General features: G+C 52.2%; 1 protein-coding gene across 6 annotated transcripts in view; it reads right to left on the bottom strand.

Moving 5' to 3' along the window:
• The window catches only part of ACOT7 (acyl-CoA thioesterase 7), a 120,016-nt gene that overhangs the window by 35,470 nt on the left and 64,653 nt on the right, over positions 1-19,893 (bottom strand). For all 6 annotated transcript variants that reach the window (XR_006888691.1, XM_046662098.1, XM_046662099.1 and 3 more), the window contains one exon: positions 16,434-16,520. Coding sequence is in view for 5 of the 6 variants with exons in the window: in XM_046662098.1 (XP_046518054.1) it covers positions 16,434-16,520 (87 nt within the window). In the remaining variant the exon portion in view is untranslated. The remainder of the gene's footprint in view (positions 1-16,433; positions 16,521-19,893) is intronic.

Genomic DNA, 19,893 nt, shown 5'->3' with positions numbered 1-19,893 from the left:
TGCTTGGCGCCCAAAGGTCCGAGACAAGGGGTCGCTTTGCTTTGCAAAGAAGCTGCTGGGTTAAGTCATAATTGGAAATGGACACGGGTAGCCTTGCCTAAGCCCGCCACAAGTCTCTCTTGGCCTTTCTGCCCACAGCAGTGGGCCTCAGGGAAGATGGGCAAGGGCGGGCTTGGCAGGGTGGAGGCCCCACTCACACGGTGGTTCAGACTCTAGAGTCAGACGGCCTGGGTGTGAGTGGCCCCACCACTGCCTGGGGGGTTGGGGGGCCGGGCATGAGGGCGCATCACTACCACCACTGCCTGGCTGGGGACCCTGGAAGCCAGATCGCCCTCTGAGCCTTGGGTTCTGCATCTGCAAGGAGAAGGGGTGACAGGAACTACATGCAGGTGACGAGCAAACGGGATGAGGCCTGTGGCCACTCAGTAATGGCAGCTATCGTTATGAGACACAGGAGTTAAATTGAACACTGATTTAATTCAGGGCTTTGGGGAGAGATCTGAGGTTTGGAGGAGAAACAGAGAAGGAAAGAGAAGAGAAATGTCTCAGAACACCAGCAAACACGTGGGGTGAGGACTACACACTTTTGCTCAGGGGCAAAGGTGGCGTCCAGGGGACAGGTGGCTTCACTGTGCCACACACCAACCACAGCGGGCCCAGAGGCAGGTCTGAGACCCACAGCCCACCTGCTGACTCGGTTGTGGCTTAAGGGTGTGTGTGTGTGTGCGCGTTTGTGTGTGTGCGTGTTTTAAGTTTCCGAGAGGGAGTGAGAGAGCCCACAGACAGTTCTCCTAGGCTGATGTGCACCATAAAAAATTGAGTTGTTACAACAGCTGGACAAGTGGCCCCCAGCTCACAAGTAGCATCAGCATGAGCTGGTGGTCTGGAATCCAGAAGGCATTTCCCACAGACTAACTCTAAGCTGGGTAAGCACACTTCCTCGGGCAGCCAACAAAGCTCATTGAGTCTGATGAAGTGTCAAGACGGGCTGCGTCTGCCATGAAGCACCGCCACACTGAAGATAATTTACATAAGAAGATGTCGATCTAGACTCTAGAAACAGTTGAACACGAGGATGATGAAGAGACAGGATTCTAGTAGGGTATTTGCACTAGAGATGTTGGAAGTTCACAACAGAATGTGCATCACGTGTGGCTGTCCTTTCCCCAGGTGAAGACATCAGCAGACTCAGGCACATCGGGGTCCTTCCAAGAACAATCAAGACAGAGACGAGCAGGATTTTTTGAAAGGAAAATGAAGAAAGGAGATACTGAAGTCTGGCACAGGAGAAGGAACCAAATGGATATGTCGTGGAGAAGCAATGACACCACTGGGAGCAGCGAACCAGACAAGAACACAACAGCTGGCGTTTCCTGAGCCTCCGGGCACAGGCTCTGCTCCAGTGCACGGCCCAGAGTCACCGTGCCAGGAGGTCGGCGCCTCGAGGCAGGAACTCTGTTCACTGCTGTATCCCAAGCGCCTGCTGCCTGGCAGGCTCTGAACAGAGACTCAACGCAAGAATGAATGAATGTTGACCCTCCCTGGACAGCCGTCTGCGAGGAAGGCCCATTACTGTCTCCATTTATCAAAGCAGGAACTGGGAGCACAGAGATGCACATGTCCAAAGGCACAGTACTCCTCGGGGTAGAGTGGGACCAGGCCCTGACCACAGGGCACCAGAGGCTACAGCGTGCTGCCTCTCCATCCAGGTCCTGAGACGGGGAGACTCGAGGTGGAATCCCTAACTCAGATAAGATTATGGAAATGAGCTCGAGATCATGGCAAGAGGTGGGGGTGGCAGTCAAATCAGTGTGTAGGGCTGGAAGGTCACAGACGCAGACCTCCTAGCATCGCGGATACCAGGTGGTGTCACCAACCCGGGGGGTTGAGGAGAAGGGTAAGGACATGAGAAATGCAAGTTTGTACTGGAATTCACGTTTCAAAGGCAGAAAGTGCCTACAGTTAACTCTTGTTTGTATGCCCTGAAAAGAAAGGAATGGAAGAATTACTGAAAGAAGTCATAATCAGCTCCTTGCAACTAGGGTTCTGCTCCATTTATCCAAAATGCTGGAAGAGATCCCACAAGGGACCTCACCGTTACTAAAAATACTGCAGGATCCAAAGCATGTGCCGGCCAGGATGGGGGAGGACACGAGCAGCTGGGCGAGTTCCTGATGCCAGATGCCCCCAGCAGCCCTGTGCAGCACCCCCAGACCATCTGTATCATGTGACATGGGAGCCAGCATGGGTGGGGAGGTGACTTTTGTCCCTGTGTCCCTGCCCAATTCAGAACCTGGCATATAGTACTCAGAAAGGGTTGCTGAATAAACAAATGAATCAATGGAGGAAGGAACATCGGCTAACAGATCACAATCAGCTCAAGGAAGCAGCTCCAGCAGCTAGCTGTAGGGCCTGTATTTGAGCAACAATCTGGTTCACAATCAGCCCACGTGCAGCCAGGAAAGAAATGCTTATCCAATCCACAGAAACCCAAAGTTAGGTGAGCCAGGTGGCATGTTGGATAATAAATCAATATTTAAACCACCTTGCTAGGTCTGTTGGCTAACAATGCTTAAAGAGACAGCTCTCTCCTGATCCCAAGAGCCAGCACACAAATCTGAGCTGAGAGACCCGGGGAGAGGATTGTGATGAGCTGCAAACCTGATACAAACAACAGAAAAGGCAGAGACTCATGGATGAGCTCACAGACTGCTAGTGCCCAGGTCAGGGGGGAAGGCACGATCCCACCATGTGTGTCTACGACTAGGTTATACCCCAATAGGGGGTTTATCCCGGGTACCAAACAGTGACTAATATGGGCAGCAAGTGACCAGCACAGGGAGGAATCCCAGCACCGTGTGGGACGTGGAGGTCTGAAAGGAACCGGCTCTGCTCCACAAGAGAGGGCCTGGGGGAGTGGGCAGGCCAAGCTCTGGAAGGCTCTCCCCTGGACCACTCTGGCCACTGCTGTCAACCTGTACCTCCATGGGAGGCCATGCTAGGGTCAATGGGAAGTGACAGCAAGGTAGATTTTAGGGCTCACTACGTGGAAAAACTTTCTGTCAAAAACTCAAGTGTTCGGCCTTGTAAAGGCCAGGGCTCCCAGCCCCACTGTGTCTGAGGGAAGCCGTGGGGTTGGAGCTGGACGCAGAACCTCCTCTGGAGAAGACGGCCCTCACTGGAAACCTCTGCCTGCGGCTCCTGGAAACCCCAGGTCTGTTTTCACAAAGGCACGTTTTAGTGCTGCTGCAGGGGACCTGGAGAAAAGGGAGGGACAACCGTGGTCCTCTGGGGTCCTGTGCACAAAGTGGACTCGGGTGGCTACTTAGAGGGGAGGGAATCGATGTCATAAAAACCCAGATTATAATAAAACGTTGATGATCAGAGTGACTACCTGGTGAGGAACAACCTTGGACAAATCGCTGCGTGGATGTGGTTCTGTGACATTCTTGTTATCTGTTGCTAAGAGAAAATGATCCAAGCAGAAGACAATTAAAAATCCATATACTCTCACCCCATCATGGCATGTTTGTAAAGACTGTCACCAAAAATACAGTCTATGACTGTAAACAGAATGTATTATGATCCATGTGTTGACTGAGAAAAGCAAATTTTGTTAAAAAATAAAACAAAACCAGAAACCTGCCTGCCTGGTTGGTAACTGCCCTTCCTCATAAGTACGCAGTGAGGCCCTGGGGGTCTGCCAGAGGAAGCCACCAGCCCTCGTGACACTGGAAGCCACCATCTCCTCTGCACTTTTTTACACTTTAATTAAAAATGTCAAGTATCAGAGTTTTCTCAAAAATGCCTCTTTCCAAGTGCCTACTGAAAAACCGCATCAACTTCTTCCAAGTCAGGGAGAGCAGGTGCTGCCGGCAACGGGAAAGACAACTTTGGCAAATTCCAGTTTGTCGTGTGCTGTCCTTATTACCCAAGACTCGACACTGAAAGATGACAACAAAATTGTAGGATTTGCTGTCCTTGGACCCTGCACTCATTTGAGGAATTATGGGAAGGACAAAAAATAAGACTTGCTTGGCCACTAATATATAGATAAACATCGGGTCCCAAAGATATTTTTGAATTTAACATTTAACTGCTTATAGGTTTGTTTTTTTTTTTTAAAGTATCGACAACATGTTGACTGGCTTAAAAATAGCAGCTCCATGTTATTTTCCCAGGCCGGGCTGGCTGACTGGGCCACGCCTGCCTACAGACCCAGAACAGCAGTGAGCAGCTCAGAGCCTGGGGCCGCTGACTGCGCTGTGGGCGGCAATTTGAGATGCCCCCATTTCTATATTTAATCCCAACTGACGGAGTGTGGGCGCCAGCCTCCTATATTAAGAAACAATAGTAAGTTCATCTTATTTTAACTAGCCCACCCTTTGGAAATTACAAGGGGTTATTCTAAGAGCAGGTGAGGGACAGCCTCCCGAGACAGTCTGGCTTCTTCCTCCCTGGTTCCAAACGTATCTGCAGGCACCTCTGCAAGCCAGGACCACGAGCAGAGGAATATGAATAAGGTAATTAATAAGAGTTATTTTTGGCAATTAATGCAGAGTGTAGCAAAGATGTTGAGTTTCTAACGTCAAAATGTCAAAAGTGGGAACTCTGGCAGAGCCCTCCAGCTCAGCTGAACTGTGGCTCCCACGTGCCCGGAGCATCGCAGAGCCAGGCAGCCAGGGAAAGGGCTGTCCGGCCACATTTTATTCCTCACTTTCTGTGTCAGGAAACTTGAGAAGGTCACAACTAAAGCTGTTCACTGCTGTTTGACAATCAAGGCTCTCCCTGTTTTGAACAAGGCAGAGGGAAAGCAGGGCAGGCGGATTCCTGTCCCAAGTGCCATGGAGCCCAGGGAGAAGGTGCAGCAGTTCCACGTGAGCCCCCTCGTGGCTCCGCACTCAGAGGGGCAGGCCAGGGGGAGGCTGTGGCCTCAGCCTGGAGTCCACACAAGGCAAGGTCGTGTCTTCAAAGGCCAAGACCCATTCCAGTGGGTGTCTGTTTCCTCACAGGAGTCTAGACTGAAGTCAGGAGTGATGGCTAATGTATAAAAATTATATGTTCATGATGTTGATAGGAAAGACGCCATTAGAGGACACTGCCCATGTGTGCTCCTATGGAATGCAGCTAAAGAGGAAGCAAAAGCTGGTTAATATGGCACCAGAAACGAAAGATGCCCGTACATTTGTGGAGAAGGACATTCTCATGCAGTATGGCTGACTGATTTCTCCAGCAAAATGCTTTGCATTTCTGGAAAGACAGGGAGGACTGCTGGCCGGCAGGGACTCAAAACCACACATGTCCTAGCTGGAGGAGACTGCTGAGAGGTCCCGTGTGTCAGGAGGACACCAGTCCTGGGATAGCTGTCAGCAGGGCCCTGGGACAGCTGGCTAAGGAGAGCTGCAGTTTCGGCCAGTTCACAGCACTGGGGGTTTCCAGGGTTGTAACGAGACCCCCACCTCTCGCCCTGTCCCCCTGGAGCCGTCTGGATAGACATGAAGCTGCACTTTGGAGCCTTAGCTGCAGAATGACATCTTCAAAAACAAAGATTCTTAGAAAGTGAGAACTGGAAGGAACGTGGCTATCACCTAACGAACTCTCAGCTTCGTAACGAAGAAACTGGCGCCCAAACCTGCATTCACTTGCTCCCCTCTTGACCCCGCTAGACCAGAAGTTCCTCAAAAGCAGGAAACATGCCTTACTCATCCCTTTTCTTCCTTCTCCCTTGACCAAGGGCTCAACACACTGTCTTCCACACGGTGGGGCTCATGAAACTGGAAAGGGGCGCCTATGTTTACACTGTACTCTTCAGTGAAACCAATTCCTCCTAACGGGCAAAAAACTGCTTTTTCACAACCGCCCCATGAAAACCAAGTGAACGAGAGCACCAGGACGGGAGGCTTCCCCCGCACCTCACCCCCCAGACTCCCTCTGTGTGGGCCACCCAACTTCTCTCAGCCGTGTGTCCCTGCCTTCCTCCACCCACGGGCCTGCTGTTTCTCCTGCCTCTTCCTTCAGGTTCCCCGGCCTTGGGACCCTCAGGCAGCTGTGTGTGTCCCCTTGGCTGCTGGACATGTGTGTGGAGGATCTGTTGTCAGAGAAGGTTTGTCTCCCAACATCTCAGGTGGAGCAGTGTCTGTGCCACACTCTGCTGCATCTCTGGGCCTCGCACAGAGATGGGCACAGGGAATGTGCTCGGTAAGTGTTCAACGAGTTCGAGAGCCATCATCATGTGGTCCCCTGACAAGGTGCACACACAGCCTTGCACACTCCTCTGGGTAGGGGCTGACATCACTGTTGCCCCCACTGCAGTTCCACGCAGGGACTGTCTTCACTCTTTCCAGCTCATTTATTCAGCACATTGCCCGTCTGCTCTGCACCAGGCTGTTCTCAGTGCTGGGGATGAAGCAAGTACATCAGACCAAAGGCCCCAGCTGGGAGCCTCCATCCTGGCGGGAGCAGCCAGCCAGCCGGGGCAGCATCTGTCAGGCAGTGCTAAGTGCCTCAGAACAAGAGGGAAGCACGGTCAGGGGAGGGGGTCTATTTTAATACAGGGCGGTCAGGAAAGACCACCTTTTCTCCGGAGACCTGAACAAAACGAGAGGCAGCTGTGTAGTTGTCTGGGGGACCCCAACTCAGGCAGAGGGAAGGAAGAGCAGCCCAGGAAGAGAAGAGCAGGCGCAAAGCCCGCAGGCGTACTCTGTGTGTCCTGAGAGCAGGAGCAAGGGGAGAGGATGGTTATGGTGGAGCTGGGAGGCACACGGGGAAACAAGATCCTGGAGGGCCGTGAAAGGGAAGAAAGGGCACAAAGACTGGGCTTCTGTGTGGAGTGAGACAGGAGCCACTGCAGCATCCTGAGCAGGCACAACTTGATCTGACTTCTGCTCTAAAAGGACCAGTGAGGCTGCTATGTTGAGAAGAGACCATCAGGGAAGTTGGGAGACCATGTAAGAGGCCATTTCAACAGTAATGGGTGGAGCTGGAGGTGATGGCGGAGGTGTCTGGTATGTTTTGCTGGTGGAGCCCAAAGGACTGGCCGACAGATGAGATGGAGGGTCTACAAGAGAGAGCTGAGTCACGGAGGACCACAGGAATTCTCGCTCGACAACCAGAAGGACGGTCTGGCTGTCACTACAGGAGGAAGGCTGGGAGGAATGGGGTCAGGACAGCCGAGGAGCTGTGTATCTGAGACCAAACTGGAGAGGCCTGTCGGCCATTCCAGGGAGGTCCTGAGAAGGCAGCTGGAGTCCGGGGGAAAGTTTCCGCTGGAGCAATAAACATGGGAGCCGTCAGCCTAGGGCGCTGTGAGACCGGGTGAGTCACAGAGGCGTGGAGTGCAGGGGCGAGGACAGGCCCCAAGGCCCTGAAGCAGGCAGGAAAGGTGAGCAGGAACAGCATGGGGACGGAAGGGGCAGCAGTGGGCAACCCCTAGGCCTCGGGAAGGAGGCTGAGAGCAGGGGCCAGACGAACTGTGAGCGCCAACAAAGACCTGCCCACTCTGACCTTGAGAGGAGAGAAGCGTTTGGAGCAGTTTTCAGCAAGGACGATGAAGGGACAGGAGGGAGGGAGAGCAGACACTCTTGAAGGCACTGAGCTGAAAGGGGGTGTGGAGGCGTGGGGGCAAAGCTGGGTCTGGGGAGACCTCCCAGCGAGGGAAGAGAGGACTGGCCTCCAGCTGCTGCCCCTTGAGGACCACGTCTGCCTGGATAGGCCCCTGCTGGCCTGAGGGGACCAAGGGCAGTGTGACAGGTGGAGCCCCAGTGAGCTAACTGATGAAGGTTTCATGACAGTCACTATCCCGTTATTGTTTTCCCAAAGCATGTTAATGGCAGAGCTGGGGAGCCCTGCTGGGTCAGGTAGGCCACCTGGAACTCAGGGCCCAGCACGGCCGACGCTGCCCCCAGACCCTCTGAGACTAGCAGAGCTGGGGGCAGACCTTCCTGAAAAACTTATTTGTAGACTCACGACGGCATAGAAAACAAGTGCACCCTGGCGCTCACCCCAGAGCTGGTCAACGTCATGCTCACCATGTCGCATTTACTCACTGCCCTGATGTGACCCGGGCGGGGTGCAGGTGTGGTTGAATCTGACCAGGCCCCTGGCTTTGGCAGCAGAGGCAGAAGCATTCCAGTTAAGGGGTCAGTGACCACCTCACACCAAATCAACAGCCAGGGTGGGCTCAGGCAGATAGGCATGGGTCCCCTGCAGGAGTGTGGCCACTGCAGGGTGCTGGGAAGCACAGGGCAGAGCTGGTCCTACAAGTGGGAAAGGTGTCCTGTCTGCCAACCTGGGCCCAACCTGGCAGCCCAATCGAAGGACATGAGAGCCACATGTCCAGTTTGATTTATGGACCATGATCCTAACAGAAAAAAAAAGCTGCCAACAGCTTAGGACACAGTCATCTGCCAGCATCAACTCAAACCATCTCTCCAAATGATTTCTTTCATTCATTAGCAGACATTCATCAAGTTCCTTCTATGCACAAGGTACTCTGCAAAGCACTGTGGGAGAGAGGCAAGTGAGGATAAGATGGGGGGTGGTCTGCAGGAAATGCATGCCTGAGAACACCACAACTATCCTAAGGGGCAGAAAGGGTAGAGCCCAGAAGACGGGAACAGCAACGTGCAATCGTGCACACGGAGGGGAGGAAAGGGCTCCGGGAGCAATGGGGAGGAGTGGGACTGGGGCTGGGCAAGTAGAAATGGGCGGAGGTGGGAAGAACAGGAGGAACAAAGACAGGGAGACAGAAAAGCAAGGGGCCTTTTTAGGGGAAGAAACTCACAGATGAGTGGAGGGCTGAGTGCCGCAAGGCTAGGCGGCATCCTGGGGGCACTGCGGCCGCCGGGCTGCAGAGCCGCAGAGCCGTGTTTGCCAAGCCTGACAGGGCAGTCTGGGACAGATCCAGGAGGGGAGAGCCCAGAGGTGTGGGCGCCGCAGGACCGGGCAACTGGCAGAGGGACAAGATGAGTGGAAAGGGCTCTGACAGCTCAAAATCACAGGTTCTCTGCTCGTGAGGATTTCGAGGGGGGCAAGGGTGGGGACAGCCCGGAGCCACAGGAGAGCAGGGGGCCTGGGTCCACAGACAGGGAGGCACAGTCAGGCCCGCTCCTTCCTGCTTTCTGTGCATGGATTTTGTTAATCTTTCTCCAGTTCCAACACTTAGGTATTTTTAACTTTTCTTTTTAAGTAACACAAGATCCAAGTTACTCACTTTTCCTCTGAGAACATCTTTTAGCCATAACCCTAACTTTGATAAGAAACATTGCCGTTTTCATTATTTTCTGAATCATTTAGAAGGCCAGACTTTACTTTTTCTTTGACCAGGAGTTATTTAGAGGAATGTTTCTTAACTTCTAGGCGCTTTTGTTCTTGTTATGGGTGCTTAGGCTTCATGGGTCCCATGTTGGGGAATTTATAATTACAACACTCTTTGTGGTCATGTAACGATCAGCTTTTATAAATGCCCCGTTAGATATGAGCAAAAAGCATGTGCCTCCGTGGAGTAGAACATTCTCTCTCTGTGTGTCAGTAATGAATAAACTAATAAAGTCAATAAAATCAGAGCGGTAACAATAACTAACCTTTATGAAGCACTCCCCACGTGCCGGCTGCTCCCGTGTCACCTCATTTAGAGAAGGAAGCTGTAAGCCCTGGGAGGTTAAGCAGGGCGGCCGCAGTGCACAGAACAGCTTCAGAAGTTCTGAGAAGAACGGGCAGGTGGGGAATCAAGAGAAACATCAGGGCGATGGGCCATCCCCCCAGTGAGGATGCCCTGGGGCTGTGGGGGAGACACTGAGTGGGGATGTCAACAATCTGTCAGTGCCAAACGGAGGAGCCCACGGAGGCCACGGGCCGGGTGAGTCACGGGGAGAAAAGATGCAGTGGGGGAGGGGAAGGCAGCCCAGAACAGACTCGGGGGGACACCTACACTCAGGACACAGGCGAGAGGAGATAATCCGAGATTTAGGAGACCCAGTGGAAGTCCTCGCCCTGGGTGTGGGAGGACTAGCTGGGGAGCATGACACATGCAGATGCCTCCACCCGCCTGCCTTATCACAGGCTTCCTGGGGAGGGGCCCAGCATATGTCTCCACCAAGCCACTCTAATGCCACCACAGTGTGGGAGGACGTGGATTCAGAGAGTGTGAGGGCAGGAAACCTGAGGTCAGTGTAGCCAATACTCTTGAGGAGTCAAGGGAATGGGGTGTGAGGACTCAGTTGCTGGATTTGTTGAGACAAAAGCACTCTAGCCATGCATTTCTGAGGGCCCTGAACCATCAGAACTCCCCCCCGCCTCCCCGGGGCCCTCAGTATTAAGGATACAGGCCCTGCTCCATGAAACCTTCCAGGAGAAGGGTCCAGGAGTCTGTATTTTCAACAGGCACCAGATGACTGCTTAGGGACAGAAATGTTTAGGAGACTGTTGTAGCCCCAATTCACTGCTACATGTCCCTGCCTTGATTGCCCCTCTGAGCAGGGGTAGTTTTTACTCAGAACCAAAGTAATCATTAACATGTGGTTCTTGTCTGAAACAGAGAACACCCACTTCCATTCCTGTCCTGCTCTAAAGATCTGTTCAGGCCCTGGAGAAGCAACCAGAAGAGCCCACATGGGCCCCGGGACAAGGGCCCAACCAGATCCACCTCTGGGCTGAGAAGAAGAGACCAACGTAAGGTGTGTGAGGCGCTGGGGGGCCAGTGAGGCCCAGGACTTCCGACCAAAGTAGTCACCAGGGGCTGACCACCCAGAACAGAGCTGCTGCCGCCCCGACTTTCATTCCTCAACTAGAAGCTTCTAAGCTCCCTTCCTTTCCCAGTGCCTGGGGTCTTTCAGGAGGTAATTAGAAGTGGACAACAGTAATTAATTGTAGGAACAAGGTTCTTCCTCATCCAGCTTTTTAAATGGACAGCACCAGAAAGGGCTGGGGCTGCTTACTTAAGGACGTCTCTTAGTTAAGGGGAAAACAACAAAGACTTCAGAGTAGGGAAATATTTTTGGAAGGAGAGAAATACACTCTGTGGACACTAGATTCCAGTAAGGGTCACTGTTCCCCAGCTGTGTCCTCTTTTCCAGGGTCAAAGATTTACAGCAACCGTCCCTAACCCAGGCTGTCCATTAGAATCACCTGGGCCTCCCCACGGCGTCTGGGTCAATTGGTCTGGGGGGATGGGGCATCTGTATTCTTTACTGCCCCAGTGATCCTAGCACGCAGCAAGCGTATCACAGGCTGACAACCTCTTGGGAAAGTAGAGACCCACACCATGAATTTAACTTGTGTCAGAGGAGAGAACTACTAACAAGATATGAAGGACGGACTGGCCAAAGGGGGGAACCTGGAGGTGAGCGAGAAGAGGGTCAAAAGCCCAAATGAAGGACCAACTCTACAAGAGGAGGCAAGGAGGGCCAGCAGCAGAGCCTGACACAGAGAGGAGGCAAGGAGGGACAGCAGCAGAGCCTGACACAGAGAGGAGGCAAGGAGGGACAGCAGCAGACAGAGCCTGACACAGAGAGGAGGCAAGGAGGGACAGCAGCAGAGCCTGACACAGAGAGGAGGCAAGGAGGGACAGCAGCAGAGCCTGACACAGAGAGGAGGCAAGGAGGGACAGCAGCAGACAGAGCCTGACACAGAGAGGAGGCAAGGAGGGACAGCAGCAGCAGAGCCTGACACAGAGAGGAGGCAAGGAGGGACAGCAGCAGCAGAGCCTGACACAGAGAGGAGGCAAGGAGGGCCAGCAGCAGAGCCTGACACAGAGAGGAGGCAAGGAGGGCCAGCAGCAGCAGAGCCTGACACAGAGAGGAGGCAAGGAGGGACAGCAGCAGCAGAGCCTGACACAGACAGGAGGCAAGGAGGGACAGCAGCAGCAGAGCCTGACACAGAGAGGAGGTCTCAGGAAGCTGGCCGTGGCTGCGACTCGAATGTCTTAATAACGTAAAAAGTAAGACCATCTGCTAAGACTGGGCCTGGCAGGGGCGCACGCAGAGCTGCAGAAATCAGATCTGGAACGTACGCAGCAGGGACTATTCTCAGGAGCAGTGCTGTGGTCCCCAGACCGGTAGCACCAGTGTCCCACGGACACTCGGTAGAAATGCAGGTTCTCGGGCCCCTCCCAGACCTATGAACATGTAGGGTGCTCAGAAACACTAGGGTGGGCCCAGCAACATAGAGCAGTGGCTCTGGAGGGTGGGCCTGCTAACAGCAGCATTAAGCAGCAGCATGGTAGAGTGGGGGGGGGGGGGGGGGGGGGGGGAGGTGACACAAGCAAGCAATGGCCAGAAACTGCAAACCACACAATTTGTTATTCAGAAAGCTGGAAGGTGAGGAATGAGCCCCGGGGCTAGAGGCTGGAATGGGGAGTGAAGATCAGGTTAGAGGGACAGGCAGAGGTGTGGCCAGAGAAGGGAGGGAGAGAATCTACAGTTCCTGGACTTCTGAACAGAAACCTCAGAAGCTGGATGATGACACAGCAGTGCCTCTCAGCCCTGTGGGGAGAATGCCGTACCCAGCCAGGAAACGTCTCCACACGCGCAAACTTCAGGAAAACCACCCTTGTACCCCATGACAGCGAATATCCCTCCGGGTGAGGTCTCCCTTTCTTACCCAGTAACTCCAGACATGTCTGCCTAGCCAGACCCCACCAGCAGATGCGGCCAGGTCACTGCGTTTGGCCAATGGGATCAGAGCAAAGTGGTGGATACAGATCCTAGGTGTGCTCTCCACAGCCTTTTGGGCTGAACACTGGTGCAGTGATGTGCCATCATGCACCACACAAAGAGGGCAGCTCCCAAGGATGGCAGAACGGGGCAGAGGGAGCCTGGGTCCCCAACATCACAGAGTTGCTAGCTCAGCCCTGGACCTCTTAACAACTTCATCCTTACATCAGAAACAATCATCATCTTTCTTGTTGAAGCCACTGCTGATGCAACTGAGCCTTTATCACACCTGGGGAATGTATTACCTTTCACAGGAAGCCACTGGAGGATGTGTTCCACTAAAACTGGCAAAGAGGAAAATCGAAGATCTGTGCATCAGGGCACCCAACCTAGTGAGAGGCAAAGGAGGTCCCAGGAGAGCAGTTTAGAGCAGGGAATGAGCAGTCCAGTTTGAGGAGGATGGAGGGTGAATATCTCCAGGGAAACACTGGCACTGAGCAATTATCTGGCAAGCCAACGGTATCCAGCAGCATTTTACAGAGATGCTGAGGGTGGGAGTGACTTAGGTGGATGTTCAAAGGGAGTGGAAAACTAGGCAGTAATAAGCTGCTGTAGTCACAAAGCTGCACAAGAGATCCGATCCTAGTACTCTACTTGGCTCAGCACTGAGCCATACTTACAGAGGCGTAAGTAGGAAACTGACGAGCCGAGAGACATGTGGGAACAGAGTCATGTACCACAAGCAGCAGCCGAAGCCAAGGGAAGTGGAATGTGGAGCCAAGAGAGGGCACGGGCTAGCTGCGTTTTGTCAGAAGCCCTTTTGGACCATTTGGTTTAAACCATTTGGTTTAAAATCATTAATTTAAAAATTATAAAGTGCCAAAACAAAAATCCAAGGCCACTGAAAGTTCAGACGCGAAGAACGTACACTGAAGACCCCTCTGGGGTCCACCCTGAGCGGGGCCCCGAGCTAACCCCCAGGGAGCCTCCCCACCAAAAATCTGGCCACAGCGGCACTGGATTTGGGGAGCATGTTTCCTTCCACTGTCTGGCTGGTCGAGAGCAGTGACTTCCCCTCTGAGGCTGAAAAACCCGCCTGGAAACAGCGACAGGGGACCAGGCAAGGAGAGTCCCAGAGGAAAGAAATCAGAGCAAAGAACATGTCAGGAACCAACAGAAAGACAGCAAGACCTTTAATAAGATGGGTCAAAGAGACATGAAACCAAATACCACTTTTTGACCAAATTACTAAAAAGTGATGTTTCATGATATAGTTAAAATCCGTCAACACACAAAAAACACTTTAGAAAATGAACATACCTATGAACAAAAACAATGAAACGTAGTTTCTCTATTTCAGGCGAGTTTTTTATTATTATTCATTTTATATGCCTCTACCTAACTTTAATTATTTGAGTTATTTTTATCACTGGATCTCCCGGGTTGTCCAGGTATGTTACTGTGCCATCTGCAGAGACAGACAGTCTTACCTCTTTTCTGCCAATTCCTGTGCCTAACTTTTTCCTCTTATTCAACTGCAGTCGCTAAAATCTCCAAAACAACGTTACCTGGCAGTGAGCGAGTGAGCGCCTTTGCCTTACTCCCGACCTCAGAGAAGGTCCTCTGAGCTCCTGCTTTGAGCAAGATGCTCACTTCAGGCGCGTGTGTTTTACCATGTCAGGAAGCACCACCAATTCCTGCTCTTGCTGAGTATTTTTATCAAGGATGGGTGTCCGGGGGAGTTATAAACAGGTCTTGATTGTTGCATGAACCTAAACACCCCCACAGATACCTGCTGAGTGCCCCTTCAGGTTGCACAACCAACCATGGAGGAGGGGCGTGGGGAAAACAGAGAGGAAAAGGCCTTTTCTGGGCGGAGATCGCAGCACTTTCACGAGGTGGAAGGGAACACCATGTATTGAGTCACACTGGACCCAGGGAAGGCAGAAGCCAAAAGCCAGGCTAGCGCTTCGGCACAGAGGCCCTCAGATTCAGAACCACAGGATGCGGCCAGTCCTCCTTCCCGGCGCATCACAGAGCGTCCTCTGCCGCCTCCTTCCCATTCCCTCGTGAATGATCAGAGGTTCTGCTCATGCACCCACAACAGGAGAAATGACCTAGCGTCCGCCTGGAGTCCTGGACTCCACCTGTGATTTCAAACCCTTCTCAATACATCTTTCACCAGTTCGGCACTGCCAAAATTTGTGTTGTGTGGGTGTTTTTTAAGTGGTAGGGTAGGAGCTAAGTCCTCAGATCAAAACTACACCCTGTGTGAAACATCACAGGAAATGGGCTGGGGGTAGTGTTTCAAAGACACATACAGTATAGAATTACTGAATAAAAGCCAAATTAGCATCCATCTCAGTTCACCATGTCCCCCTTCGATGGGCATCTACTGAATTATAGTTTGAGAAGACGTTGATCCCGTGATTTTAGATACCACTCTCGTTGACAGTATTCTCTCCATAGGGAAATAGAATAAAATCACGGTTCTCAGTCGTTTCAGGAGATTTATTCTGTTCATTCAATCCCAGTGAGTTACCAGGCACTCTAAGAGATGATTAGGTTTGGCAAAATTATTAGGCATGTTTTCTTAAATCGCGGGCATAAAACCCCTATGAAAATAGGCATTAAATATTGTAAAGCCATTGTAAACACCTCTTAAACACACATTAAAAAACGTGTCTGTATCAAATGAAGCAGCTCAGGCTGCCCAGTGAACATGACACGCTGTAGATTTCCAGGGGATTTCCGACAACCCCCACTCCTTGCACTTCACTGGCGCCTGTCAGCACGTGACAAAAGAAGACTGGACTTAACAGTGGACTTTCGATGACGGAAATGCCACATTATTTAACTTCCAACAGCAACCCCTGGTAGAAATATCAAATATCAGTGTAACTCTCCATGGTTGGTACCATCTGGACAAGGTTTTGAAGGATGAATAGGAGTTTTCTGAGTGAAGAAAGGAGAGCTTGGCATTCCAAGCAATTGGAAATGAAAGCACAAATGAATGGCATCGTGCAAGTGCCCGTTATGCCTGGGCAATGACGAATAGCTTGGTACAGCCAGAGCAGTGGTGCCTAAACTTCCATTACCCATGTACTACTATCACAACTCCTGTTATTATCTATACCACTTGACTTTCTCTCATGTTTTTCTTTAAATCAACCCGTCTTTTAAAGTTTACTTTAATCTTATCTCGGATGACAATATTTATTAAACTATGGATCTGATGTGCTACTTACATTTTCCCTAAGTCACAAAAAAATAATTACACACTATTAAAGTAAAAAGTGTCCCTCTATGAACCTAGAGCTAAGTCCTCCTGTGTTTCAGCCATGTTTCCTGAGCTAGGAACTTCAAGACCCACAGTTTGAGGTGGAATCTGACCAAAGGAAGAAATAAATGCAAATATCAGAGGCAAACCATTTTTAAGCAGCCACTCTTTGTTGGGGGGGTCACACTGTTGTTACTTCCTGGGATGTCGGCATCCCCTGAAAGGCTGTGTCCTGGCCCACAGGCAGCAACTAAACACCTCGTCGATACAAGCTCCCAGGGTTGCATGTGACCCTCCATTAGGATAGTCATCCATCTGACTTTCATTTCCAATTTTAAAAACAGGCGCCGACAGTATTTCGGTAATTAATTATGCAACGTCTTAAAAGTTTAAATTTCTTCTTCATTAAACACAAGAGCCTAAACTGGGTCAGCATGGCTTCCCGGGGATTAACAAGGAGCCAGCAAACACACAGGGAAGAGCGGGAACCACTGGTTTCTTACCTCCATGCACAAAGCCATGCAGCGTGCAGTCCGAAGGCCCCACCAGGTGGATCAAGCTGGACTGGCTGTAGCTGACCGTGTTCGGCTCTGGAATTGCAAAGGAGAGAGATTAGGCCACGGGACAGATCGATTCCCAGGGCTGAACGGTCTGCCGGTGCTGACGCTGCCTCCACGTCTGCATGGCCACTGCCAGTATCCAACTGCCGTCAACTTAGACACTTCTCTAAGGAAAACGAGGGTCTCAAAACAGGCTCCAGTCGGGGAAGGGGAAGGCTTTTAAGGATTAATTAGCCACTCTGATAGTGAGTGAGACTATTGTTACTCCCTGGGGATGTCAGCGTCCCCCAAAAGGCCCTGCCCCAACCCACGGGCAGCCACTAAACACCTTGTGGCTACAAGCTTCCAGGATAGTCTCCTATCTGACTTTCAGCCCTGATTTTATGAATAGGCGCTGACAATATTTCGGTAATTTATTAGGCAACCTCTCAAAAGTTTAAATTGACACTTCACTAAACACAAAAGGTGTTTAGTGGCAGGTGGAGACTCAGAACCCGAGAGAGAAACTGCAGATTCAGCCTTCAGGGACTCCATCTCGGGGCTCCAGCCAGCCCTCAGTCCCTGCCCGGGCTCAGGAAGACACAGCACCAAAAGGCCTGCCGGCTTTTCCCTCCCACCAGGCCAGCCCTCTCGTGCCCTGCATTCACCTTCCCAGAGCACGATCCCTCGGGTGTCCCTCGTTCACACAAGGCTACGGCTGAAATATCTACAAGAGGCTGCACTTTAAAAGAAAAAGATGAAATAAAGCCCTGTCTCCAAAAGGCAGACATTATACCTTGACCCTGACTCTTCTGTCGGGGGCGTACCACTGACGTAGGGTCTTCTGAGCAGACCCTGCCACTGTGCACGCTTCTACCTTCCCAAAGCCTTCCAGGCAGGGGTCGTGCTCATTTGTTTCCTGCTGGCACAGCTGGTAATCAGAAAGGGTGGCCCATTCCCACCCCAGCAAGACGGGCTGCAAGCCAGCCCACTGGCCACTGAATGACTGGGACACGCCACAGATGGAGAAAGGTCCTGTCTGTATTTTGCCTTAGAGGAGTCTGCACAGGAAGTGCTGTCGCTCGGCAGCCAAGAGCTGGTGGCAAGAGGGTGGTTTTGACCCCTTGACCCAGAGGCCAGGACCTGGGGTCCCCTAAGCATCAGCGGCCGCCTCCAAGACTCTGTCTGATGCTCCCCGCATGAGATTGCAACTGAGTGGTGGCCTGAAGGGTCAAGAAGCAGGAAAACAGGAGTTCAGGCGAGCCGGGACACTGAGTATTTACTTCCACGCTCAGACATGTCTACTTGTTCTCGAGCCTCACAGCTTAGAGCGATTTAGACTCAAGTTCTGAGCTCGTGTGTGAAGTACTGTCCACTGTGAGAGGCCTCTGAGGCAACCACTGCTCGAGCACCTCAAGAGGCTCCCAGCTGGAAGGGTCCTCGGTGACTTCCGAGGGATGAAGTGGCTCCGACTCTGGAGTGGGAGTCTTATTTTTATCTACTGTCAGTTCCCGTCTCCGAGGGTTCTGGTGACTGGCCTGCTCCCTCTGCCATCTTTCTTGTCGGAGGCAGGCGCCGGCTGCCACGTGAGATCCCTTGTTCCTGCCTCGGGCTCTGCCGGAGTGAATCCTTGTGCATGGGGGGTGGGGGTAGGAAGAAGTAGCCTGTCATGGAGTCAGGAGCTGGTGGGCAGCAGCAGAGCAGAGAATTCTCTCCCGAGAGGCCACATTCGGGGGACTCTGCCATCCAGCCCACCCTTCTGGATGTAGGCCAAGTGGTCCTCAAGTGTGAGCCCCTCCAGGAGCTAGTGCACAAAGAGACTATCGAAAGCCAACCAACAGACAACACCGACGACTGTGAGTGAGGGGCATGTGGGTAAAGGCTCCCAGGAGAGGAGCTCCAGGTGTCCCCTGCTGTCCATTGGGACTGCTGTCAGTGCAGATGGCCTGTGGCCTTGACCCAAAGAAGGAGACGCTCCTGCTCCCAGCTGCACTCAGTGCAGGCCACCAAGACCTAGAGGTGCCCAGAACAGCCTGGACTATCCGAGACCACCCTGGCCCTCAGGGCAACAGAGCATACCCTGCAAGGGATGAGAAGGGAGGCCAAGAAGGAGTCCAAGACTCTGCCCTCCCCAGTTCCTAACGTCACTTGGAAGTGGAAAAGACAAACCAGAAATCCTTGTTCTGCTCTGGGAGGTGCAGGTGACAGTCCCTGCCAGTCAGGGTGCACCCAAGGCCACGGCCACAGCGGCGTCAGGGGCTTCAGACGCCCAGACCCCGCCTGGGGAACCGGAGGAGAGGCACGGCCCGAGGAGCCACGAAGGACGCCAACGAAGTCCCTCAGCCACCACACCATCAGAGAGACGCCCCCAGCCAGCACTGGCCAGCCCACAACACCCTCAGTCTCAAAGGACTGTCTCCCTTGGGCCCGTCTCTGCAAAGCACGCGGGCCAAGAGCAAAACGCCCGGGAACCGTGGGAGCTGCTCAGCTGCTTTGGTCTGTTTGTGTTCCTCTCACAAAAGAGATGAAAGCAACTGTTTTATAGCATGAATGGAAATGAAAAGCCTCAAATTGGGCCCAATCTCAGGAACTGCTTTGACCAGCTGAGAGATCTGCATGTGGACAATGACAAAGAATTTTTTTAAATTTCAAACAATGGAGAATTGCATACGAAAATCTTTGTCATTCAAATAACTATTTATTCAAATGACAAGCCATTTGAAATAACTGTAACAACCTAGTCAAAGAGAGGCCCTCACTTTTCTGTAGTAAAGTGTAAAAATATGAAGCCACGTCGAATAATTTAATGTTCTGAGGACTTGCGTTGATGAGCTTCTAATAAGGGAAAGCAGCAAAATTCTGATGGGAAAAGAGCCGACGCCCACGAACCTCAAGTCCTCCTTCCCTCCGTGAACCGAAACCCACGGGGCCCGGCAGGAATGGGCTGTGTCTCATTCTCTCCTGCATTTGGTTCAGTCGCTGGTACAGGGATAGGACAGTCACCTGAACTCATCTGAGGCAGGGCTGATTTTGTCATCAACCCAACAGCCCCCAAAATGGACGGTCAGTAATATGGCTAAATAGTCCCTATGCGGTTAAAGCTGGACAAGTGATGGCTGTGGATTGAGGAGTTCAAGGTAACTATATTTTCTCTTGTCAGATGGAGAAAACAATAAGATAAACTAGGATTTAAAGAACTCCCAGATTCTCTGAAAAGACACCTGAAGGATGAGTCAGCCCCTCACGGGGGTTGCTAGGCGACAGTCCTGAGGACGGAAATCTGGTTCTGGTTTCACAAGTGACGGAGAGCTGCAGACGGGGACGTGCATGTGGGGGACGGTGGGCACGAGGGGCCAGGAGGGTAGCAAGTCTAGGGCCAAGCCCACCTCACTGGGGCAGGGAGGGAGTCCTCCCATGGGAAGGC

This window comes from Equus quagga, chromosome 5 (genome assembly GCF_021613505.1).
Source record: "Equus quagga isolate Etosha38 chromosome 5, UCLA_HA_Equagga_1.0, whole genome shotgun sequence".
Taxonomy (NCBI): Eukaryota; Metazoa; Chordata; class Mammalia; order Perissodactyla; family Equidae; genus Equus; species Equus quagga.
This window is presented reverse-complemented; position numbering and strand designations above follow the sequence as displayed.